The following is a 27,209-nucleotide window of genomic DNA, read 5'->3' as shown; positions in this document are numbered from 1 at the left end:
CCTCTTACAGGACTACCATCGGAAGATGCTTGCACTGAAGATTCTTGAACTTACCAGGAAGAACTGGGTGAAGAGGTGGGAAGTCTCAGACTTCTTTTAATCCTATATGTAGACATCTGAAACATCAAAATGATTCAGTGCTATGTTTTTATTCTATCTGCAGGATATAGACAGTGACCAGAAGCCTTTTAGGGACTATTATTTATTTCAAGAAAACACACAAGTAGATTAGACGCTAACATTTATTTTTATTTATAAAAAAAATGTAGAATGTATTAAATACAAACATTTGGAAAAAGCAATCAAGGCTTCACTAAGATGCCCAGGAAGAGGAAGACAGAATCCAGAAGCTTACCAGATTTAGTTTTTAAATTAGCTGAAGTAATTACTATAATTTTTCACTGACCTATTTATAGACAGTGACTATTATAGCTTTTTTTTTTTTTTTTTTTTTTAATACAAAGAGATATGACTTGCCATATCTTCCCAATCAACCACAAAATGTAAGGAAGCAACTCTTTCCAGGTTAAAAATCAGAGTAATAAATACTAATGCATTTACCCATTACCTACATAGTATAACACTAAAGGATTTGCTTATAATCACACACGGATATCAAGTTTACAAAAAATTGATTATACATTTCAAATATGGATATCCAATAAGGTATTATAAACTTTATACATTTTCCAGTGGACATCAAAATAAGGACAGTGTTTTAAGGTACAGACACACAAAATAACTGAACACATCATCTATACTATATCGGCCTGTGGACTGGGGGTCTAGTCATATTCCAGACAGCTGAAAAGTCCTACAAACTGCCAATGAAAGGCTGGTTGGAAGACAGATCATGTCATGTTCTTCGGCAACGTTAGTTGCTCTCCTTTTCTAGGAGACTAAGGTGAGAACTGTGGCTGCTGTTTCTTCTGCAGCTTAAGGTGCTAAAGGAGCAAACTACTTTCCTGCTCCCTACAGGGCAGGACTACAGACAAACTAGATCCGAGTTTTCTTAGACTGCTGTTGCTCTGTTACCACTCTCAAATGTGGTACATACTATATACAGCCCACTAAAAAAGATCTAGGAGCAAGTGACTACAGCAAATACCTTCTCTTGTCTTTAAAAAGGGAAGCATTTCTACTTGCTGACAATATGGCACCTCTCTGTCTTCCCGGCTTACCCTGTATCTGCCCTAATTGCAGCGAAATGCACATTGTTGATGTGGCTGTATAGCCTTAAAGCCCATTTCTGGGAGCAACTCTTTGGGGATAATCTATCTATTAAAAAAGATCCAGTAGGGAACAATCTTAGACACATGAACAGTAACAGATGTCTCACATTCTGTCTTGTATTTGTCAGAATGCAAAAAAAGTAATTGATAACTTATCAGCACTCACAACATTAGTACTGCAAGGACAGAAGACGACCGACAAAAATGTTAGGGACTACCTATCAGCAGCAGCAGTCAGCAACAGGATGGCCTGACTGGATACCTACAAGGGCATTGGCAGAATACTTCTAGCAGCTACTTTTGGGGCACAGGCTGAAATTATACCATGTATCCTATCATGAGGACAGAGTTGAAAAGAGAGACCAACATCCTGAATTTGATGACACAGGATTGTGAATCCATGTGTCAGACCCTGTTACCGAAGAAAGTATTTTCTACTTGTGTCCACAAAAGCTAGTGACCTACCTTCTCCTCAAAACAGAAGGCACTGCCAATCTGGGCACTGCTGTGCTGAAACTCCTAAAAAGTCAATTATTGGCAGACGAACATCTTCCAGAGGGGAAAGGAGGGAAAAAAAAAAAGAGAGAGAGAGAGAGAGAGAGAGAGAAGAAAAAAGCCAAATACTTCAAATTCTTCTCTTACCAAACAAACACAGAGCATGTTTGCTGGATATCCAAAATAGGCAGTGATTCATTTAGCTATAAGCTTGGAAACAAACACAATGCAACTTCCAGCACCTTTCTCAAGTCCAATAATATCCCTTCCCACAACACATACATAATTATTCTGCTCTCAACTGTGTTCAATACACTTAAAGCACTTACTGCACTGAGAATTATGATGGAGCTAGGACTTGGATAAAGTAGTAAGGCTAGTTCCACCCCATCACCCCCCCCCCTTTTTTTTCGTTTTGGCAATAATAGATTTGTAAGATCCGTATTTCCTATGAAATAAAATATATTTTAGAAGATTTTTAATAAGGCCAGGGCTTATTTGACCCCGAAAGCCTTACTCCCATTCAAGAAATTCACTGTCATTCAAAGCAAGCAGGAAAAAAAATCACATGAAGAGGAATTTGGTAAAAGGGTGGGAGGTCAGAGTACAAAGATACTGAAAGAGATGACAACAGTCTGTTTAGTGTACTGACTGCCTCTCATTCTCAATACTCAGGTTTTAACACTATATATATATCATATATTTTTAAAAGTTAGATTTTAAAAAAAAAAAAACTAACATGGCTGTTTGGGAGATAACTTTTTCAAACTTTGAGAAAAGCAAACCCTTTAACCTCTGAGTCAAAGACAATAAACCAACACCATGGCATCAATGCTACTCTCCATTACACCGTCAGAAATCAATACACTGCCCAGCATCTCTAGTTTGAAGTTAGTCTTAGAAACATTAAAGTCCCTCAATGGCTCCATTCCAGATATACATCATGTTACCAAGAGCAGAATATGGCCCCTAGTTTTACCTTAGTTTAAAATACATTTTACAAATGAATTCCTATAAATGTGACCACAGCAAAACATATAGTGGTTTTAAAATAGCAGAAAGTTAAATTCAAACACCTGAATTTTTAAACTAGTGAGAAATATGGACAGTTTTAAAAGAAAACAACAAACTTCTCAGATACAGATGTCTGTGAAATATACATGCACATACACACACATACCCTCTCACACAGACACTTACTTCACTCAGAGTGAAATTAAGATTATACAAGGCAATTTTCAAGGTTGCATTTAAAACCACAATGACAAGAACAGCATTTTTGAGGTAGCTAAAGTTAAAGAGCAAACCACAGCACAAGCAAAGAAACAGGTGCTCACACTCACACCCAGCCCACTCTTTGGAGACACGTTATCATGTGCACACAGGTGTGTGTTGAAGAGGCACGCGTTCCACAGGGAATGCAGGTCAGTGGCACTGGAAACCTGAAAAACTTCTCTCCAGAGAAGTTTATGTTGGGAGACCAGATGCACAATCAAGTGGCCAGGGCTTAAATCAGTGCACATGAGCTGAGCTGTGCTAACAGTCTCGGTGCTCTCCGTCTGCGCCAGTTCTACCAACAGCTGTCTCACGTGCACTGAAGCAAGTACAACTGTGGCAGTTGAAGATATTATTACTCAGAGCTGTCTGTCCCACTTCTCCCCTAGATGCTACTGTTGGTAGAAAGGGACATGCACCCATATATCACCTGCTGCAGTTTAGAGCATAGCATTTAGGTACAAGCCCATCTCCAGGATATTACTTGCCAATGGATGATGAATTGGAGCAGCAGAGGCACAGATTTAASTTCCTTTCTTCAGGTACAATAACACCTTCATGAACAGAGCAGAAATGTCAAATAGCCACAGCTTTAATCACCAGAGTTCATCTCTCAGAGCCTTTTGGTAGCCTACAACAAAAGGAGCTGAGCTAACCTCATGGCAAATGCCAGGCTACATAGGCATATGGAGATAATAGCTGTGGCTGACAGACTGGCTCAGCCTCAGTAACTTGATCATGTTTCTGAGCACAGAGCTTGATGCTGCCCAAACTATACAACGGTATCAAATGCACTCACACACACACACACACACACACACACACACACACTTAATGTAGTATTGTCATCAAGAAGCTTTCTACAAATCAACTGTTTGCATGATTACTGCTGGGAATCTCAAAGATGGGATGGAAGTTACAGTGAGATGTTTTTCAACAGGTAGAGGAAAAAAGAAATTCATCTTTTTATGGTTAGGTCTCTGTTGTGTAGTTGTTGTACGAGAGGGATGGCACAGACGAGAAGTTGTTATTCCACTGTCTTCCTCCAGTACTTTGCTGCAACTCTGCCTGCTCTCTGTATTTGCTCAGAAGATTTTTGGCTTCTTGTAGATCCTGAGAAGAATTTTCCCCATATTCTTCTTTCAACCATTGCCTGAACTGGAAAAATTGAACATATATATATATATAAATCAYATGACRAAACAACACGACTTTGATGTAGAAATAATACCCCTTCCTGCCCTACAGAGACCCTATTCAAGATCCTATAAGAATAAAAACAAGCTGAAGAAAAGCACTCCAAGTTTCTCGTGTCCTTTAATAGCAGCACAGAGTATGTCAGTACAGGTACACAGAGTCACTGAGATACCTTACTTCCCTAAAATGGCACACCAGCATAAGATGTGGCTGGCTGGAGTAATATGCAGTAAAGAACACCCACTGGACAAGGACATCTTGGTCTTAAGAGTGCCCTCCTCCAGTTCCATCAACAAATGAGATGCGTAATGCTGCAAGCTCCTGCAATCAGCCAACTCATCCAAGTCACAACAGGCTGCAAGAACTTCAGAAGGTTAAGGATCAGAAAGTGAACCACTCATATTGCCATTGCATCCTGAACCAATAAGCACCGTAGTAAAAAACTGCACTGCAGATATCAGGAAAGATATCTTTTGGAGGAAAAGGCTGTGAGCTTTATACGCTATAGGATAAGACCCTACATATTATTGACGTGAATGCCTGGATATGGTATATGGTAACAGCTATACCAGGTCCATTTGAAATAAACACCTAGGAAGGAATGCAATGATAGAGCAAGCATACTGCGATGCTTTCCCTGGTCATGGTCCCAACTTCCAGTAATTCTCAGCTCGGGTACTTTTGGAGGCTGAAATAGTATCTTTGTGTTTCACAGCAATGAACAGATTTTGCTGCTACTAGATCACTTTCTGAATCCATAAATTTTTGCCATAAGATTACTGGATACCACCAACCTCCACAGTTGAACTAAATGTTGCATTAAATATGCACCTCCTTTTCTTTGGGACCCACCACTTGATAGCTCCATCTCACATTATGGGGAAGAGTAGAAACTACATGTGTTCACCTTCTTTATTCTACTCAGCTTTTTGGATCTTTATCACATTCTTCTCCATCATTTCTTTGCCAGCTGAAAAATTTTAGTCCATTTAGTCATTCCTGACAACCTTGTTGCTCTTCTCTGTAARAGCAACAAGTAGACACAGATCAACTGTTCTGTACCAGTGGAGATAYCATTTTATGATATTTCTAGCCTCATCTTCTATTGCTTTGTTCTGTTTGGAGCTTTTTATGAATAAATTAATCCATAAAGAGAATTTACAGGGACACTGGGAGACAACACCTCAGTATAGTTAACTTCCTCCCCTATCCATAAAAGATCATAAGGTCCTAAGTCAAATCTGAAGCCTCAGGCTACCACATGGAAATCTGGATCTGGTGCAAACCATGTTATAACCCTAGGGACTAAATCCCTCCCTGTAAGATCAAAACCTATGGGACCTCATTCTAGAAATCCCATAGGGTGCCACACTATATAGGCATAGCAAAACACCCATAGTGCTGCAACCAGAAAAGTTCATGCCCTTGGCAGGTGGCACGATTCCACTGAAATCAGGTGTGTAAATGGACACCTGCTAAGGATGTGGTTGTTATTAAGAGACAGTAGGAAACTACAGCCCAGCCAGTGACCACAGGTGGATATTTCTTTTCGCAACCTATTGCCTCCCCCTCAGTGAAAGAGGCAGAATGTCCCTCTATCTGGATGAAAAAAAGAAAGAGACGTTACTGTCTTTATCAAGCTATTTGCATACAGCCTTAATTGTCATTGCTGTTAGCCCAGACCAATTAGAGTAGAAATGACTGTAAGGGAGGAAGGAGACAAGTCTGGAAAGTCCCCCTCTGACTTCTGTCTCTTAAAATCAGTTACTCTCCCATTTACACCAGTTCCAAACGATCCAGGAAACATTCAGTTAAGTATTTAAATAAAAAAATTGCAAACTGCATCATGCAAAACAAATGGTAATTTCTAAACTTGGAGCTTTTTGCAGCAGGACCACAGGGAAGAAATATAAAAGCCAGTCTCCTTTGCTTCATTTATGCATTTTGCTTTCCAGATTTTGTTCATCTCTTTGTTTTTGTTGATTTCTTAATAAGTACAATCCAGGAAAGCCAAGAGAACAGCAACATGCTGAGCAATGGAAAAATTGAGAGGACAGAGTAGAAAGTTAAAATATAAATGAGTTTTCTCCCCCAGAGAAGAACCATCCTGCATAAAAACTCTGCTCCCAGGAGGTGATCAGTTACTTCCATTTATGTTAGAAAACCACCTTATAGCCTTAYCATTGTTCCCTCAATCTTCATAGTCCTACAAAGCTCTAAAAGACCAAGAAGAGTCAGACCTGAGACTGTCTTATACATCAAAATGTTTAAAGTCTCAGTCACAGAAGGTACCACTGAGGGGAATGTAAGTCATAATGAGAACTAGCTTAACTTCTAGATAGCAAGGGTTTCTATGATCCATAAATCATTTTCTTGCTTACTATTCCAAGTGGATGTGGAAAAAATATATTTATGCAATTGGTACTTATAGGTTGGTCTTGCTGCTTCATTCTGCACTACTCATTCTTCAGTTTTTACCCTTCTAAAGGTGTCAGTCTTTTATGCATTATGTCCTCAGCCCACGTGAGTGAGTCACCGGATTGAGGGCATAGATGAACAGAGGGAGGTGTGTTTAGGTGTCATACTTTGTCTCTTCTYCCATCCAGCGTTCCCCAGCATCTTCGGGTCCAGCTGCATCTCCTTATTGGAGCAGGCTTGTCCAAGAAACCACACACTCAGCATAAAGAAGGAGGGCCAGACTGACCACTCAGGCTTTAGAATAACGAAAAGCAACACATGAACTGAACTGAGGTTGTATTTCTCAGTTCACTTGTTTGTGATTCATTTACCTGATCAACATCATGTTTTTCAAACTCCTGTAGCTGCCTCTGGAAGCCCATGTTAGGATTGGCGCAGGATCTCGCCGCTCGAACAACAGACAGTGCATCTTCCCAACCAAAGTCTGTGATGGTCATGATGTATGCAACAACCAACGTTACACTCCTGGAGACACCTGCAAGGCTGCATGACAAAGAAGGTGCAATAAATAAAGTATAGCACTACTTCAGTTAAAGTTAAAAGCATCACTTCCCAACATCACAGCAGGCTGCTGTGTGCTCACCATGATGAAGAGATATTACTATATTTGAGTTGAACTGATTTTTGCCACTGTATTTTCAAATGCATCAGAATAAATGTACAAGATCAAGTGGATTCTGAATGATAACTCCTAAGACTGGTAAAGAAGGAAAAGGGTATTAAGTCTTCACAAGAGGAGAGGACAGCACGTCTGTTCTAAGCTAGATTTGATTTTTTATTAAGCTAGAAAGAATTCACCTGCATTTTTTTCTCTATACACATCAGAGCAGTGAAGTAAGAATTTTTCAACACCATGAATTTCACCTACCCAATACAGAAATATAAATAGGCTTTTTTAAAATGCTTTCAAGACTCAGGCAAATTATCCGTTTTAAACACATGGAGACTGGCTAAATGACTTGATCACAGCCCTGTCATGAGTCAGTAGCAAAATAAGGATTCATGCTAACGGCCTGCATACAAGGTGAGCGTTCAAATCATGAGATGACTCTGACTCCACRTAGAGATTCAGATATGTCACTTGGACATACAGCAGGAGGACTACAAGCAATAGCAAAGAGCAAGAAAAAACCCAGGGCAGGATTTCCTTTTCTACTCTTTAAGATCCTAGGAGTATCTCTCCAGTCAGGGGTGCTTGCTATAAAAACTGCAACATTTRAATGCTTCGTCGGTTTAAAGCACAAAAAAAAAGTGTTCAGAAGAAAAATTTTAACAATTCTGAAGTCACTAAAATAGCTATTATATGAACTGATCTAAACTGATCGTTAGGATTATGGGAACTATCTTTGGAAATAAAGTGATTAACAATAACGAGAAATAAATAAGACCCCTCCAGTCAGAGCAATTCTTGAAAAGACCTATCAAAAGGTTTGACTGGGGAGAAGATCAAGAATTCCTTGGGTTCCTTATATCTTYAAGCTGCTGCCCACTCCAGCAACTCAAGAGTCCTAGGTCTGCGAGGCTTTAATAGCACTTGTAAATCTTTGGGATTCTTCAAATGAAGGGAACATTTCAGTCCAAGAGGATTTTGCTACAAAATGCAGATGAATGTTAACTTATTAAGATAGTGAACATCCAAATAAAGACAATCTCTTCCATAGGTTTTTTAGCAAGTGATATACATACCAATGAACTAGACAGCCTTCACCTGTAAGCCGGCATTCATGGATAAATTTGATGCTCTCTCTGAAATGCCTTGCCCTGAAAACAGAAACAGAAGGGGAATACAGAAAGTGCTCTATTTAGTAAAATCACTACTTAGAAAAAGAGAAATGTATCTGAAAGCTCACTTAATGCTGTTTCTAGAATTTAGAACTGAATATGGGGCTTAAAAGGCAAAAGTTAGTGGTCACCAATATAAAAACAGAATTGACTTACTTATTCTCCAAGCTACCTCATGAAGAAACTGGTATCTTGGGCACAACAGTGTGACAAACGTTAGCAAATGCTTTATTCTGATGACTAACAAGTATGTATTTTAGCCTGTGTCTCATTCCCCTTCAGACTAGTAACCTAGCCTGACATCTCCTTGAGTATCYTCAGACAACGGGTGAAACTCAGAATGGCTATGTGAACCATTCCCACAGTATATTGTCTCTCACAAAGAAGTATCCATTACCTGATATCCAAACTTGGTCTGGAAGAGGTCAAAGGCAACTCATGTACTAGGATATGTATATATGTTATGTCTTTCTTATCCGCAGCCTCAAATCTCTCTTTGTTATCTCTGCTATGAAAAATTCTTGACTCAAATTCTGGTTACTTCAGCTCATTCAGTCTCCTCTCCTCAGATCTCAGCACCTCCCAAACTTGCCTATACATCAACTATTTCTTGGCTTATTGCTTCAGCTCCYGCAAATTCACCTAGCATTAGCTGCAAGGTTCCTCTCCTAGATTTTTCAGATCTCAGTATAAGCTGTGCCCTTTCTGTCTTCCCTTATTTAGGGCATCAGCCAATCCCTACTACAGCCTACTTCTTGTTAAGCAGTGTAGAATATACGGAGAAGATAAAGACTCAGTGTACCAGCTGAACAGCCACTCATTATCCTTTACATATACCTCTTCATTTTAACTGGGGTAAACCTGAAGGAAAGGAACTGACAGCCTCCACCAGTAGCTAACTGCAAACATCTCTGCAAATCTGCAGCTTCACTTCTTTGCACCCCTGTCCCAAGTCACTCACCCTGCCTTTGTCTTTTTTGGCTGCAAAGCCTTTGGGGCTACCTGCAATTCAATTACAGGTGCAAACAGCACCTCACAGTCCAGTGGAACTGAAGTTCAACTGTGGCCTTCGAGTACTCTTGCAATTCAATCAGTAGTAGTATGTGCAGCACATACGCAGAAAAGAGAGCTAGCTCCTTATGAGGCACTCAGTTCTAGGCTTAGTGGCAAAGATAAACCTGAAAGCCTTCTGCACTCAACACCCATGAAATGCAACGTCCTGCATTCAAGATGTTTCCCCTCTGAGTGAATATTATACCACAAGGGTAAAAAAAAAACAACCAAGCAAACAAACAAACAAAAAAAACCCCTCAGCCCCAACATGAGGAGACACACACACACACACACACACACACACACACAAAAGAAAAAAAAAAAAAAAAAAAAAGAAAAGGAATGCCCACAGAAAAGGAAGTTTCCTTTCCTGCCTGACAGGGCAGCTGTTGATACTATAAACTCTGAGAGCTGGAGGAGGACATAGGCAATGCAATGGAGTGATGGAGCTTGTGGAACCTGCAAAGCAATGGTGTCTAGGCTGATATATCCAAACAGAGAGAGTCCAAAGCCCAGGACTCTCTCTCCATGGCATTCCTTTCATCACTGAATAAAGGTAGACAGAACTGCTGGAGAAGGCTTGAGCGACTTATTTGGAAAACGATCTCCTGAGGAATGATGCAGTCTCAAGCTTTCAGATAGCATGTCAGCTCAGGATTTTGTTTCTCAAGAAACTGATCAAATTTGTGGGATGAGCCAAGAAGAGGAAGGAAGCCTTACAAATGCATTTCTGTTCAGCTATGAAACAGACTGCTACTCCAAAATGTTTTCATTGGCTGATTTCTAATAAATTGTGGCATGCTGGTCTGTCTGTGGGATATAAGCAGCATGAGTGAACTCAGGACAAATCAGACTTCAGGTTGCATGTGCAAGACCTGTTGCTATTGCACAGTGAAGCAGTATTTGTCCAAGATTAAAGGGATTCAACCAAATGAAACTTGGTTAGGGTTGGCCCAACCACATCCCAGTCTTCTCATGCACCCATCATCTTTTCTCTTTTTCTCTAGAAAATCTTGCCAACAGGGCAGCTCCAAACACCAGTATATTCATTTCAATGGTCTAGCACTTCAATGTTTTGGATTAAAAAGAGTCAGTGAATGAGCATAGTGCCCTTGCAAGGTGTTAAACATAACTAGCCATGAGCTCCATACATTGTTTTATTCTCCCTTCCTTATTGCTGATACACTGTGAAGTGTAAATGTCTAAAGGCATTTATGAAAATTACAAGAAATAGCCATGCAAGTTAGTGCTACTTTGCAGAACCATGACCCCTCCTCCTCACTTACAGTGAGGGGGAAGGAAAAATGTGCTCTTCCCCAAACTATTACATAAGGGTCTCTGTTGGCTCCAGCAGACAGTCGCCTAAACTCATTTTCAGGGCTATGGTGCAAATTTATTTATAAGAAAACAGAGATTCTGAGGACCARTTAAGAGTGCGGCAAGTGGCACAGACACAAAAGAACAGCATATCTTATGTTAACCACAAAATAGCTGATCAACATCTGTAACACGAAAGCATTTGACAAATGTGTCAATTTATCTGTGGGCTTATACAATTACTTCAAGACAATCTATTACAAGGTATATGGCCTTTTGTATCACAGCTTAAACTTGAGGATCTTCTGAACCATCTTCTTCACAGTGGTAAATGTCACAGGAAGAAGAATCAGTACAGTGCCCCTACCAGCCTGTGGAAAGTCAACTACATTTACCATTAACAAATAACCCCTAACAAGTCAAATGGCAGATCCCAAATCTATGTATCACAGCTGCTGGTCAGATTTCTAAGAGTGTTTTAAAGGCTGAAAACAAAGCATGCAAAAACAAATAGGAAGAACCATCTTGGGGTTTATTTCCTTTAGCAATCTAAATGCAGCTAAGATTCACCTGAATTTCTTTTCTTAATAGGTTCTCTAGCTTCTCTATTGTCCCCTCTAACAGCCTGAGCAGAACGTTAATTTTAACCCCATTAGGTYAACAAGCTGGATGTTAGTTCCTTAGAAAAACATAGCCTAAGACAATTAGCAAGAAGGACAGGAAGGGAAGATATGATTTCTACAGAATTAACTTAGTGTAGTGGGTTCTGTGGGAGATGCCATTTCTGGGGAAGTTAATAAAATTCTCACAGCCCAGGGAAAACAGAAAACAAAAAAATGTACTGAAGTTTTAGGAAACACCTCAGATCTCAAAAGCAACTGCTTCATTCACATACTAGGGAGGGGCAGAAAACAGGAATAGAGGCAAACACCTGAAGTTTAACAAGGGAAACCCTGCTTATTTCACTACAACACATTCCCCTGAGGAAAGGAACTCCACTAAATAAGCTTACTACAAGTACATGGGTATTACACACATAAGAAACCAAAAGTTCCCCTCAGAAAAACCTAGCTGAAGTGAGTTAAGAGCTCAGTCCCAAATTCAGTGAGCAACAGACTTCAGCCAGACCCTTTCAGGCTGCCAGCAGTTAAAAAGTAGCCACAGAGCTTCAGAAACTTCTCCTGACAAACGTGGTGTTGGGTCAGACAGATAAGACTCCAATCTGCATCCTATCAGTTAYGCCTATTGGCCACTGCTAATTAAACACAAGGACCTAGAACAAAAGATGATACTATTCTTTATTCCCTAAGACCACCAGAATCTCTCTTTGAAAGAAGATATGTAGACAAAGATTTTGCTCAGGAACAGATTCCCTTTCCTGTTCTCCAATTATCACTCTCTCCTAAGAGGGCACACAGTACCGTAAAACATTGTTAGATAAGATTTTATCAAGTTCTCACAGACTGAATAAAAACAGCTTCTTCTGGCTTCCAGAGGATAGTATGTGAAAGGCAAGCAACATCACTACTTGCAGACATCATGATTTGATTTTTACTTGAAGTTCTGGATTGTATAAAGCAAAAAGAAAAATCAGTTACTCATCAAGTTTTATTTTAAGTGATCAAGGGTATCAGTATTAGAAGTAATGACGTTTGTTTGCAACCATCTGATACCAAAGTATGCATTGTGGATGCCTGCAGTATAACAGAAACAATACTCATGCAAATTTGTATCTTCTTACTGAAGCTTTAAGAGCTTTGGTACAGTGCCAGACAGTTCAAGTGCAGGAGGTGACTTTTCAATATAATTCTGTGATATGTAACAGTGAGGGAGGGGCTAAACTGCACATTAACTTTCATCATGCTGATTAACGTTCATCAGAAATGTTTTCCTTTCTATTTCCGTTCCTGAATTGATCGAGATCTCTACTAACATGGGAGATGGATTTGCAAAACATTTTCACAAATACTACACAAATCTCAGAACACCAAAAAACAATTAAGATGACTCCATGTGAATATCTCCCTCTGATCTTAGATTTTTTCCTTCACAAAAGGATTGAAAAACTCCGCCTCTTTTGAAGTATAAAGCCACAAAGGCAGTTTGTTTGCCTATGCTTCTGGTCCCCCATAAAGCAGCACACACAAYTGCTGCAAAATCAGAAGGTCTGAGAAGTCATAGCCTATCATCTAACTGAAATCCTAGTCTAAAAGAAGAGTAACTTTGATACTACTGATGATCCCCTACCTATTGTTTTTAAGAAACAGATCTCTTGAATTGTTTACTGACCAGTTTCCTCTGCTGGTACTTCACACTCCTATGCTAAGGAAGGAGGAGGAAGAAGGTACAAGTAAAATGGTCTGCCTTCTTATTACAGACCTGTCTCGAAAATTAAGGGTTTTCAGAAAGGGAGGGGAAGTGTTTTTTGTTGTGTGTGCGTGTGAGGATTTGTTATTTCTGTTTTGGGTTTTGTTTTKTTTTTTTTTTTTTTTTTTTTTTTTAATCATGACAGAAATTCATCAGAAAAGGCAAATCAATACACATTAAATGCCCCACTGGAATCTTTCTAGGGTATGAAAAAGAAATGCTCTAAAAATATCCACCGAAAGCATCAGCCGGAATATTGCTATGATGTGAGAGAAAAGCAGTGCTGCTTCCTTCCGTACATACCAGGCCTCTTTCAAGTACTTCTGTTTCTCTACAAAACTTGTAGCAGGATGTGGCTGAAACCCCCCTCAACTCTCCCCAACATAAACAGTGAGCTCTAGAAGAAAGAGTTGGTTGCTATCCAAGTTCTCTTGCAAAACATGTTTTGATTACTCTTTGGAATCGAGATTTCCCATGTATTCTGCTCAATCATTCAAAGTATTAAAGCCAAGGGCATGTCAATTGGTATTTCAGGGCACTTATTCACCCAATGAACATTAACAGAAATGTGAAGGAGGGATGTTGGGCCATGGCAGTTTCAACAGATATATCYTCAAAGTAAGAATCACTGTAGTGCAGACAAACTCCCTGCCATACCAGCCTAATACTGAAGAGCACTGGGGTTTTGAAAGGAAGGGGCAAAAAATCCAGAGCAGATAGTTGTAGGGCTAGTTTGCACACAAGGAGTCTATCTTGAAGGCCCCCTGTGAATAATTTATCTTAACCTTTGAAGCACAAGACTTTGTATCTCTTTCAAACTTTCTTCTTCTTAATGGCTGAAGATAGTGCTAACAAAAARGAACAGCCAAGCAGAAAGAGATTTATAAAAACAATGGCTGGAGTAAGCTGGGAACAATTAGGAGCAGACTCACTAAGGAATCCCTAAAGTTTAAGACTCCACATGCAGAAGAGTGTTCATACACTTCCCCTCCCACAGACTCTTTACACACAAAAAGGAGGGTCAGAACCAAAGCAGCTGCAAGAAAACCTTGCTGTTTTCTTAACAGATTAAAAACACATTAGTGTGATAGTTAAATCAGAAAGATCCTTTAGCTCATTATAGAACAGGCATCATAGTACTAAGAGTCTTCTAGGTTTTKGGGTTTTATTATTAAAGAAAACTTACAAGTTCTGCGAGGGTGAGTCAGCAGCAGGAATGCACAGATACTTCACTCCCTGTGTAAAGAAGCAGAAAGGAATGAGAAGAAAACATCAAGACAAATATATTTGTCAGCTACTAGTGTACGAGTTCTATTTCAGACTGGTGCAGTTTTATTGACTTTGAGGAAGGTGTACCATTATTCAGATAAGTAGAGATCATCTCTATGCAGCCACATTTTAAAACTGTTTTTGCTTCTCCTTTGTTGTTAAAATACTATCATATAGCTTAGTCATGCTTGCCCCAAAGTCCACGAACAAGCTTTTAAAAACAGAAGCATCTTTACTAAGAGCGTAAACCTCTTATTCAAAATCTAACATTTTTCACATTTCTAGTACCACTAAGTTGCACCTTCTGCTGTCTTTTGCTTTCTCAGAACAGATGCTAAAACTGAAAACTGTGAAAAGTGACTTCTTTTAATTCTATGCAATCATTTTTCCTTACCTAGTTTACAAATCAAAATGAAAAGCAACAGGAGTTTATCTTTTTGAGGAGAGGGTGGGTTGGGGGGAGGACTTTAAGAACAACAACTAAAACTCAGGCTTTTCTTGCATAGTCAGCCTCACTTTCTTAGTCACCTATCATAATGAGTTACATGATCAATTACAGAAGTTAGATAATCATTTCTGATATGTTAAAAGTGTTACAGGGTATATTTAAAACAACACTATGAACATATACTACTTCTTTCCATTGTCAAYGTTCATTTTAGTTTTCCTTTTTCCCCCTCCAAAGCTTATCTTGCTCCTATGACTGTTAAGAAAAAATGCTTCTGAAAAAACATTCAGCTGACAGCCCAACATAAAAAGCACCTTAGTTTATCTCTCTGTAACAATGCAAATCTCCTTCATAAGCAATCATGTTCAAACACTGACACACATGGCAAATCACACATCCTGCCTACAAGCTACTCCTCAAGTAATGTTTGCCAACAAGCCAAAACGTAACACGCCTCTATAAGGCATTTCATTTGCCATTTAGGGGAGGAGGAAGGTGAATAAACTCACCGTTCAACTACGATGGCTACCAGAGGCAGCATCTTCTCAAATACTACCTTTGTTTGGTTGGGTCAGAATGCCCTCTTTACTCTCTCTCTCTCTCTCTATACATGCTTCATTACTTCACTTGCCATCTACAAGGAGTAATAACTCCTTTCATAAAAGGCCCTGATCTCTGGTACCACGATAAACCATCCTTCTAACCCTCTGTAAGAGGCATGAACTTCATCACTGTGCCTGAAGGGATATCTCTTCTCTCACCTCTTTACCAGCACTTAATGGACCAACCATTTTCTCAGCTTGCCAGAATGACAGCCTGCCCTGTTTCCTTCATCCTTTGCCAGACCATCTCTAGCATATTACAATCAGAGCAAAGACACTTGCTGTCTACGACTGTCTGGTTCAGGGAATGCACAGCCACAGCATGGAAGGTTTTGCAGACAGACACTGAGTGTGGAGATGGGGACATGGCTGTCCCTGACAAGAGAGAAGGCACCACCAGGCTGATGCCAAACCAGYATACAGAGCATGGGGCAAATGCAGCAGAGGGGAAAGAGATAGGAAGGAAGTCAGCTAACAAACTGAAGCAGCTTGCTGCTGGAGGGAACCACATCAGCAGGTGACAGTCCCTCTGGTCCCACACCAGGATAAAGGTAGTCTGCTGTGGCACACCAGGATAGCTCCACAGCACAGCACTAAACACATTTGTTTAGAAATAGGATGTAGCAATAGTCTATAAACTGACAGACTRCTGAGCCAATGATAATTATGTTATGATAATTACAATAATTATCTTCTTGCATGATGCATCTGAGAGGTTTATCTTTGACATTAGTATCACTTCAAGTGAGTCACTCCAGTAGAATTGGGGCCTGTGACCTGAAAGTAGATTTACATGCTCTTCTTTCCCCCACYCCTCTGGACAACTCCATGCCATTAATTTTGCACCATCAAGAGAAAACATAGGTAGAAGACAAGTTAACTCCAGTGTCTACTACAGGGCAAAATGTTCACTCTTGCAATCTATGCTAATTCAAGTTGTTTCACAGATTTCAGAAGCTATGGAACGTGTTGAGTGCYTTTCACAGAGCAAGTGCAGAGGGGCTTTCAGATCATGTTCACTTTAAAAGCAGAAGTAGCACCAGCACAACTTTAAGACCTAAAAGGTTCTTTTTTTGTCATGGTTGGCTAGTTCCCACTACCACAAAGCAAGCATGAAACTAGCATATGAGAGACCACATACGGTACTGAATGGCTCATCCAGAGCCTGATCCTGGAGGTCTTCAGCACCTACAACTTCCAGCAAAGCCCACAGCATGCCTTTTATTACTGTGCTCACAAATGCTCAGCATCAGACTGTTAGCCCAATTAATACAGATTCTCAAACAGGAATTGATTAAAGTTATTGGAATTTGGTACTTCAACCAATCTATGTCACCTGAATGGTGTTTTTGGAAAGCTGTGGTGATGGACTCCTCCCTGTGAGGAAATAATCACACACTCAACTCAGAAATAGTTAGAGGTGGGATCTCAAAAGTACTGCGCAATGACCTAACCCTACCCCCACAAAAATCAACAGTGAAACTCTCAGTGACTTTGACCCGAACAGTTTGGCCAGACTTCGTAACTCCTGAGGATCCCACCCTATCAAGTTTTGCTTCTCTCTCTCTCTCTTATTTTTTTTTTAAGTCAACTCTCATTCATCATAATTGGATAATTAAAATACAGTAACTGGACAGAATTGTATGGGACAGGTATTTTGAAGTGAGATCCCAGGGATATATTCTATGTAGAGATTCATATTTTGCTTGCTAGAATTAGCTTTTCCTCATAGATATTGGATACTTTTTCTTTCTTTCAAGATACTGGCAATAGAAGCTGCTTAATTACTGAACCCTGTTGTCTGTGACCATTTCTGTAAAATCTACCCAAGATCATAATGTTCTTTGTATATTTCTGCCCCAAGACACTGTTGTCCTTCCTGTACACATACCCTGCAGAGAACATCTAAGAATTGTCCCAAAGGGACCTCTCATCAGAGCAGAACAGTTTATGTCAACGGAAGAAGTAAATACTGTCAGATCTGCAAGATTTTAAATGGGCTGCTAGCATGCAAGAATGATACAGGCATCACTGTTTTAGTATCTAGCAGAGTTCGCTTGCCATTCTAAAACTGCACAGAATGAGATACATGCAGGCAACTGAAACACAGTCACCAAGACAGAATAAGCCAGAATAAAAAAAATGTTGAATAAGCCAAAACAAAAGAATGTTGAAAAGTTGAGTAGATAAGCTCCCTGTGAAATTTTCAACAGGCTCTCAATTGGTATCTAATCTGTACTTTGAATCAAGAAGCTTTACTGCTCGTAAATGGAACGCCCAAGGTTGAACTAAAATGCCACGTTAATTAACATGGGAAGACAAAATACAAAATTGACGTCAACTGCATGGGTGTCTTTTCATTTTATTTAATAAAAAKGAATACAGTTGTACCCCTTAGGAACAAAACAATTCCCTAAAAGTTATTCAGGGGAGAGGAGGAGGGGACAAAAGAAAACAGGTATTGTACTACTTCAACTTACACACTCCTAGTTCAAATCAAAGCTCCTAGATCAATGAGAGACGGTGAACATGGCTTGCTTCATCTCTCAATTCATTACTACTCTCCACTTGTTACTTTTAAATCATTGCTCACACTCCTTTCTGCAATCATCTTGATCTAGAAACATCTACTCTCCATGCATACACTTTCTAAACTTTCTCCTTATTATTCACTCAATGATCCTAATTGATGCCCTAATCAATTAGCAATTCTGTTTGTTTTGGTGCATATAAAGCATTAAGAGTACAAAATCAATATAATAAAACATCATTTACTTTTCAGTTTTCTGTTTCAACAAAGTAACCACCAAAACTAGATTTCTGTCTCTCTTAGGCCCTGAAACTAAATGCTACAGTTAAATCGATACAGTGAGAGCTAACAAAACTAGAGCAAGTATTCTGATTTCAAGATTGTCAATGTTGAAACAAGCGAGAGTTTAGTAAAATTTCTAAAATTCACTGTTATTTAAGAAACAAAGACTACACACTTGCACAATTTCATCACAGATKCTAGAACCAAGCCAGTCCTGCTACAATGAAAGTTGAGGTACTGGGGAAAAAGTTTAGGTACACATACATATATGCAGAGGTTTTATGCTAAAGCTTAAAAGCTATTAACAGAATTGGAAGCATTTTCAAGTTCCTAATTACAGATGCCTATCTACTAGGATTGGAAACTGAACAGTTATTTCATTCATTTGGAAAAATCATTAAGATTATAAAACATCCTTCTAATCTCATTAGTTTCAAAAAAACCAATCATACTTTGGTTATTAAATTCAGTAATTCACATGAACTCAAAGAGTAACAATCCAATCCAAACAGTCCATTTCTATTCCACTCACTTAGAGCTTACAGAAACAGACTCCAGCTACATTTTAACTAAACGTGTAAAAATCGGCATTTAGGTTTTCATAGTTGAACACAAAGCATTTTGTGGTAGCAGAATGACACAGCTACATGAACTACACGTTGTATAACGGGTCAATGACTGAGAGCGGGATCTCTAAAGAGCACACAGAAATTTGATCTCAMAATACCAAGAATAATTTCAACTCCAAAGAGGATGAGGTTCAAAGAACAGTGCTGTGAAAGAAATGCAGCAGCTATATGGACATACTGTTCCCTTACTATGATCAACAACATGATGGAGTCATTAAGAATGATGCTCAATTTAACTGCACTCTAAATCATACTATCATTCAGTTTATGTTATATAAAAAACATTGGACAGGTTTTTAAACTTTGACTACTATAACAAAACTAATTTCAGGAAAATATGAGGAGGGGCTATAAACCCTACTCATTATTTCATATTTAGTGGGGTTTTAAAGTAGTGTTTTCACAGACGTACTTCAGAACGTTGTCCCCTTCACTGTTGCATATTTATCATTCCAGACACTAATGAGCACAGGAAACCTTATCTAGAGGTTAGGATGTTGGGGCAGGCGAGGGGAGAGAGAACCTCAAATTACACAATTTGTACCCTCCTAGGGGGATTAAAAAAAAAATCAAAAATACTTTAAAAAGAGCAGGATTATATTTTTGGCATTAAGCCTCTCTATTTAAATATATGTAAAGATACTATCAACGACTTCCAAGAATTTTTTTTTTAAACCTAAAACCCTAAACTTAAATTTGTGAACCCAGATGCAAATAGAAAACCTCCAGCACCTGGCAAGTTCTTTCAGGTTAGTCAAAAACCATGTGTTAATTTGAGTCGTCACATCAACAGATGAGGACAAGAGGACTTATTTTCGTTTAGGGGCATTTCAGCAAAAAAGCTAAAGTGGGAAACAGCCAGCACAAAGCTTCCTCAAGCCAAACCAACAAGAGTTTACCAAGAGTTCTGTCCAGTAATGCACTAAACTGAACTTGCTAAACTGAAAACCATTCAACCGTTTGTTTGTCCTTTCAGTTACTTTCTGTAACAATCATTGGTGTTGATTTAATGACTCACAGAAAACACATTTGTGTTTCAGAAAAAAAACACAACCACTAATTGACTTTAGTGAACAACACTCAGGTTTGGTTTTGAAAAAAATATTATAAATGAATGAAATTGAAATTGCATGAAGAATGTGAACGATTGAAAGTGGAAAGCCCCTGTAATAAAATTCATGAATTTAGTTTGTGTTATCTGTTATCTTGAATAATACAATAGCTTTTACAAGACATGTTACTTGCAAGGTATTTGTTCATGGTATTCTTTAGTAGTCTCAATTACACTTTTGAAAAGTCCATGTCATGTAAGTGCCAAACACAAACAAACAGTATCCTATTAAAGCCCTGCACCTCTTCTTCCCCATTCTCCAAATCCCCCTTTCTAAAACTGTAACATGAGGGAATGTTTAAAAGTTAAGCCTTTTTACTTACACGAAGAACTGCATATATTACTTTTAATTCTAACCTTGAATTCTAACTTAGCTCATCTAGGGGAATGGGAAGCAGGAGAAAACATTAATAAGTTTACAATAAAATGGATTTTGTCTCCTTCAGGACACACTAAAAGCATTCACAGGGCTACATACTGCAACAAGGAGGAAGGATCTTGTTAATCTGCCTCGACTAGACAGTGCATCCAATCCTTCAGGCATGTCAGGATGAATTTATCTAACGTGAGCAGCACCTRTCACATTTGGTCACTAACCCTAAAAAGGATCTCCGAGTACTACAATAAATTAATGTACCCAAGTTGTCCCTGTCTTTCAGGGATTACTGGTACTCCATCATTACATCTCTGCAAKATGTTCACATTACAGACACAGTAATACCCTATATCTACTGTTTGCAAAATGGATCAGAAGGTTTGTCCTGTTCTGGTSAATGCGGTAGCCAACTAATTAGTAATATCAGTTCAGGCTTTTGCTGGTCTAAAAATCCCTCATACAAGCAACTCACCATTGAAAGCTTCAAGTGTTCCTTGTCCTCTCTTCCCACCCATCCCCCACTGAAGGAATGTGCTTCCCTCAAAACAACTAGCATTAGCTGAGCAAACTGAACAAACTAATAGAGCGCATCATCATAGCAGCTTCTGCCAAGAATAACTCATAGTGAAGGCCTGGTCTGACACAGCTTTAAAAGCGACTTTGTGGAAGTCTCTTGAAGGCTTCTTAGAGGGCCACCAAAGTTACTTTTGAAAAATTAGTCAGAGCTCCCAATTTCACTAGCAGAGCCAAAGCCAGACAGGACATTACCACACAGAACCTCTGGCACTGCCGTACCTGAAAGAAAAATGGTAGCCATTTTGCTCAGCATGGGCTTCTGAAACATCTCATGAGGGGAAACTCTTACCATGAAAAGGCAATGAAACATGCAAGAAAGTGAAGTTTTTGATTAAAAGGGGTACTTGTATGTGTCCTCTTGACGGTAGCCTAATGGCTGAAAACTGACAATTTCCAATACTGGTGATATAWGAACATAGTGCAAGTGTGCCTTGACTTGAACTAACAGTTTGCAGAGCTGATCTTTATATGATAGTATTGACTTTGTGAAGTGATATTTGCATCTCTGATTTTGAATGCTGCCTTGCCATTTGGTCTTTAATAGTTCCTGTAAGTATCTGGCCTGGATACAAAAGCCAGCAGAACCTGTGCAGAGAATATGCTGTCCAGACATACCCAAAATGGATGACTTTTTCTCATCATGTCATCAAGATGCAATTTGTTTATATGAATGTCCTCCTACAGCTCAAGGCTTCTGTATGCTATCCTGCATAGAAACAGTTTTAACAGACTGGATGGAGGTTCTCACTGAGCAGCATTGGTCCACAATTAGTGTACGCTCACAAAAAAAAAAAAAGGGAAAAAAAAGAGAAAAGCACGTCTGATTGGTTTCCTAGTATTTCCCTATTTAGCTACATCTGGTCAAGCAGTGGTATGCTTTTGAGTCCAAGCAAATGCTTTCTGGGTTGGTTTCTGTGTGGTGATATTCATTTGGATTTTAGAAYCAAAGATGCAGGCACTAAGAAAGCCTTCAGCACTTCCAGTTATACCAGTTAGGGGTGACAGGAATTTCTTCCTTCACTTGAGCCCAGGGTTTTCCCCCCGACTCCTCACCACCACCAAAAAAAAAAAAAGAATGGAACCATCCAGAATGTGCAGCCATGATAGAGAAAGAAACTACAACAAACTGGTGATGGACAGATAGAAGTAGAGGACTGAAAAGTTTTCACTTCAAAGTTTCAGTAAAAGTMCTTCAGAAGTAAACCTCATCAGGTTTTTAAGTGTTAACAGCAGAAAGCCTTGCATGCAAAAGCTATCATGTCCAGCTAAAACTGAACTTAGATTTGCAATATCCCACCATGCTTCAAAAGTGAGAATTCAGATCTTCATGGAACTGATATGAATACATTATCCATAGGAGGTCTGTAGGCCTTGACCACTTGATTTGGAAACATTTCTTGGCTTTTGATAAATGTTTAGCCACTTAGCTCTCCCATTTCCTCCTAAGGTCTGTTTAAAAAAAAAAAAAAAAAAAAAACATAACTGGTTTGTAATTCTGAGACTTGATTCAACACCTTCCCTATTGATTTCCCCAGCTGTAACTGTCTCATCCTTAATACTTAGTAAAATAGACATATTACAGCATTCAGCATAAAAAACTGATACAAAGAAGTTATACAGCTTCTCTGTAACATTCTTATTTTTCTACAACTCCTATTCTTCTCACTTACTTGCTGGTTCTGTTCCAATTGCAGCATATTTTTGKTGGTTCTATTCTTTTCTATTAACACATTTAGCTTTTGATTGGAGGAACATGAAAGATTGTTCTTAAAGATTCAACAGAAAGATTTTTTAGCTTTGCTCTTCCCTTTCCCGTGAGGTCAGTTTCTCAGAGACTGAGTATTTGAAACCATACTTCTGCTCTGATTGAAATTTTAAAATGTGCAAGGAAAATTTAATTTGGGACCCAACTTCCTTATAAGATGACCTGGCCTATTAAGTTTTTTTAATTTCAAAGATATAGTTAAATTAAGTTATTCTGACTGCACAAGCTAACAAGTTAGTCAAGAAAGACACTTAGTTCAGTTAGCAATGAGGTCTTCCCTACCTCTGCCATCATCCACCTACCTCAAATCTCCAGGTAGTTATCAATTCAGATGAAGGGAGAAGGAAACCACTATTCTGGAGACAATGTGTACCAAATTAAGACACTGTTAAGTGTATCACAACACTTAAGGAAATAAAAGAATAACTGTCCTTTGCAGGTGCTCTGCTAACTAAAAAATGAAGAAAACAGCCATATAACCTAAAAAATGAACACAAATAGCTAGAGGAAAAGAAGAGTATCACAAATTATTTTCTCAGCAAAGAGAAGACATTAGTGAAACTTTCAAACAATTCTGTGCAGTGCTTTTAGGTTACCCTTTTTGTTGAAGAAGAAATCCAGCAAACCACAGGACTTGGAACAGAAACATCTGCATAAATCAGTATCACTTGCTGGTATAGCAAGGCTTGCACGGGGAAACAGACTAAACTGGCTATACCCATGAAATGGAGATATCTAAAACTTAAGACAGGTTTGGTGCTGGGTAGAGAGCAAGAGGACCATACCCCATCCTCCTCCAATTCAWAAAAGCATGTGCTTTGGTGGGATTTCAAAACAACCCACTTACACTTTATCTGAATGACTTTAATTGAAACTGCTATGGTATATCCTTTCCTCATCAAAAAACACACCAAAAAACAAAACAAATATTCTCTAGCAACAGAAAGCACAGAAACAAACTTCACATGCATATAGGAGCAGAATACACGCAAAAGCCTACTCTTAACGAAGTTTGTTGCAAACAGAGTGAACACGAGAAAACATTTGTAGCAGCACAGGAAGGTTCAGGTGAACTCTTGCTGATTTAAGACCCAAATCACTGCGATTGTTATGGTGTCTCCAAGATGAGCGCAGCATACAAAGCCTCCTGTGATGCAGCAGTGGTCAGTCTGACAGTGCTATAAACAAATGTCACAGGACTCTATAGCACAGAGAGCTGGTAAAATTCATATATCAGGTTAAACCTCTGGTGCCAGTCCAGAGCAACAAAACTACTAACAACTGACAAATGTGTGGTGGCCCACGTGAAAGAAGCTGGTAGTTTCAGCCCACTTCCTGATGGACAGCTGTCTACAATACACACAGTCACCACAACTGGCAGCTTAATTGAAAAGCCTCAGATAGACCAAGGACCAAAAGCTCTGAATGTAGAATACAAGGCTCTGAGATCACTATCTGCAGCCTTACTTGAATTAACTCCCTACACAAAAAGAGAGAGAGGTTAGGGGCAGGGGGCACGCATATGACAGGGAGAATTAAGGATGCTGCAAGCCCAGCTGCTGCACACTGCTGTCCAGCAGAGTGTATGCTACCAAGGAAGGGACGCACCTGTGCTTAAGTAGTTGCACAATCCATACCAAAATCTTACCWGGTTTGGGCTAACATCCACCTCTGAGTATCATACCCTGGGACAGGGTTAAGTGCGAGGAAAGCCCACAGAGAAACAGCCTTAATTTCAATGGACCTTTAATCAAACACCTTGTAAACAACATTTGCCTTTATCTCCTTCACTCAGATCAAGTGGCACACAATTTCATAGACTCAGACTTAATAGTGCAGAGTAACTTAATACGCATAAAGGCTCATGTGGTATTATTTTGCTCTGTGTGTTGCAGGACAGTAGCTAGCTGGGTTTGTTGTATTTTGTATCCTCTGATATCTTTTCAAAAGATATGCCAGGTAGAGAACACTAAGCTTGTCAGGAATGTCTCTATAGACTTTTTTYCCAGCTTTTATGAGATATCCCTAAGAGCAATAGCTGCACAGGCAATCAAAACAAAAGCTTTAATTGGCCTAGCTGTTTTTCCTTGAAGCAATAGTTTGTCTGTAGGCAGGGGGGAGAATTGCTCAGGATTAGTTTAGCACTTCCCACATCGTCTGTGGGTTCTGACTGACTGCACCTGACTGGCTCTGCTGACTGTGCCAGCTTCATTAGGATATCAGAATACCACAACAGTCAGACCTATCTTTGGGCCTCCATTCCCAATAGCTGTTCATTCTGATTTTAAAGAGAGTTTTACCAAGAGATCCAACAGGTCACTGCTAGTTATATAATTATTTAAAGCACACTCTCACATATCTGTTTTCCCATCTACCCTTCACTGTTTCTCACATTCTGAATAGAGATTTCAAGATCTGAACTAGCTGAGACAGATTAGAAAGCAGGTGGCAAGACACCTGATTATTCTCTTGTATATGGCTTTTGTGTGGATTTATAAAACATCTGGGACCATTCCATGAGCAGCTGTCCAAAGCACTCTGGAAAAGCCAACCTGATCCAACAAAGTCATTACCTCCATGCCTGTATAACAACAGGCATAATGCTGTTGAACATCACTTTACTCAGGGGATGSCTTCTGTGCATCTGAAGTAACAAATGCTCCATACTGCATGCAGTTCTTTTTCTTGGACACACTACCAGTTGCGTACAGTTCTTCTGATGGAGTTATAYACATAGATCTTTAAACTACAGAATGCTTACGTAAGTGGTTAAGATACAGTATAGTAGTGCAGTACTTAACTGGAATTAGAATCATAGAATGGTAATGTTGGAAAGGACCTCYGGAGATCATCTAGTCCAACCCTCAGCRTAGCCTAAATGGTGATTGAACCCACRACTTTGGCATTAGTAGCACCATGCTCTAACCAACTGAGCTAAACCTGCCCCCACTGACAGCCTTAGGATTCTTTTTGAATATAAATTACTATCAAGTTTGCTATTATTAAAGGACAAGTTTCCCTGAAACAATTTATACAAAAAGAAATAAGGGGCAATTTTGCGAGACAGTTAGTCCAGATTTTGKTAAATTCCTTCTAGTCTAAATAAGTCTTATAAAACAATTCTTTCCCTTGTACTTAATGAAGACTGCCAATGCCTAAACGTATAAAGTCTTATACCCAGCTTGAAAGTTAGCAATAGCTTCCCAAGCCCAGCTTTTGCTTACAAGCAACCTATAAATCACAAGTCCATAAGGACTTGTAAGTGATCACTATGATCATCTTTTGAAATAAATTCCCAGTGAAAATATTCTTATTCAATTATTTTTTCCTCAACACACACACACACACACACACACACACACACTTTGAAAATCAAACCAGTGTAACAACTATTTTTTGCAGAACTCTTCAATCATTTTCTTGTAAGTTGATAAGCTATGAGGAATAAAAACAACATATTTCCAAATACTGCAGCATACAAAACAGAGGAAAGAATACATTTTAAAAGGTACTGTGAATATCGTAAATGCAATCAGGGAAAAACAGTAGCACCACACAAGCAGAGAGAGGCAATACCATAAGTGATAAAAATGGAAGATATTTTTTACAGCCTGTAGCAAGTTAAGTGTTCACCACAAGCAATGAAAGCAAATTTCAGTATACGAGTATTGTTCCTACACAATATGGACAATGAAACCAGATTGGTCAGTCTCATTTTCTGCCCAATGTTAYCAGAAGTAATGACGTGCTACATCAGAAGTATTATTGCAGCAAAACAAAGAATCAGATTTTGAAGTTTCAATATCAACAAGGAAGATGTGGGTAATTTGTCACCTCTTTGACAACCATATTCCTTTGTTTCCTCACACCGTCAAAAAAAATGCCAAATTCACTCCAACAATGTATTATTTAAACTGTTGAGATTCTGAATCTAAAAATGCTTACTTGTCATGTCTTACAGAAAAAGCTTTGTTTAATGAAATATTTGCAGCATTTTTTACAGGTTATCTAGGAAATACTTAAGATAAAATATTGTTATCAAAAGACAAACATAACTACTGCAATTCAAGAAAATATAGCTTTTTAGAGGTGATCARTGTTCATGTAAATGTGTGTATTTAAATATATATACACACATATACATAYATCCACAAACAGGGAACTTSTGACAAAATGGTCTCACATCACAGCAGTTCCATGATTAAAGGTCAGAATAATAAACACCTGAACACAAATGTAAGCCCCTAGTTTCTACCACAGAAATCTGGTGGAAAGATGAAGACTGAGATCCAGAGAAGCATTCCCATGTGACTTCAATGGACTTGAGAACAGACCCCAAGCATACACTGGGTGTAAACAAACCTAACTACAAACTGGAAAAGATGTAAATAACAAAGGAATTAACACAACATAACAGATGTTTTC

The 27,209-nt window shown here is 39.0% G+C and overlaps 1 protein-coding gene across 1 annotated transcript in view; it reads right to left on the bottom strand.

The window, feature by feature from the left end:
* Window positions 1-228: 228 nt before the first annotated feature.
* The window catches only part of DUSP22 (dual specificity phosphatase 22), a 43,265-nt gene continuing 16,284 nt past the window's right edge, over window positions 229-27,209 (bottom strand). The window contains exons 4-7 of the mRNA XM_085321641.1: window positions 14,383-14,432; window positions 8,364-8,438; window positions 6,989-7,160; window positions 229-4,160 (exon numbers count right to left, since the gene is read on the bottom strand). Of these exons, the coding sequence (XP_085177767.1) occupies window positions 3,975-4,160; window positions 6,989-7,160; window positions 8,364-8,438; window positions 14,383-14,432 (483 nt within the window). The 3' untranslated portion in view covers window positions 229-3,974. The remainder of the gene's footprint in view (window positions 4,161-6,988; window positions 7,161-8,363; window positions 8,439-14,382; window positions 14,433-27,209) is intronic.

Source organism: Rhea americana, unplaced genomic scaffold (assembly GCF_003343005.1).
Source record: "Rhea americana isolate MKP2758 unplaced genomic scaffold, rheAme1 scaffold_70, whole genome shotgun sequence".
In the NCBI taxonomy this organism is placed as follows: Eukaryota; Metazoa; Chordata; class Aves; order Rheiformes; family Rheidae; genus Rhea; species Rhea americana.
This window is presented reverse-complemented; position numbering and strand designations above follow the sequence as displayed.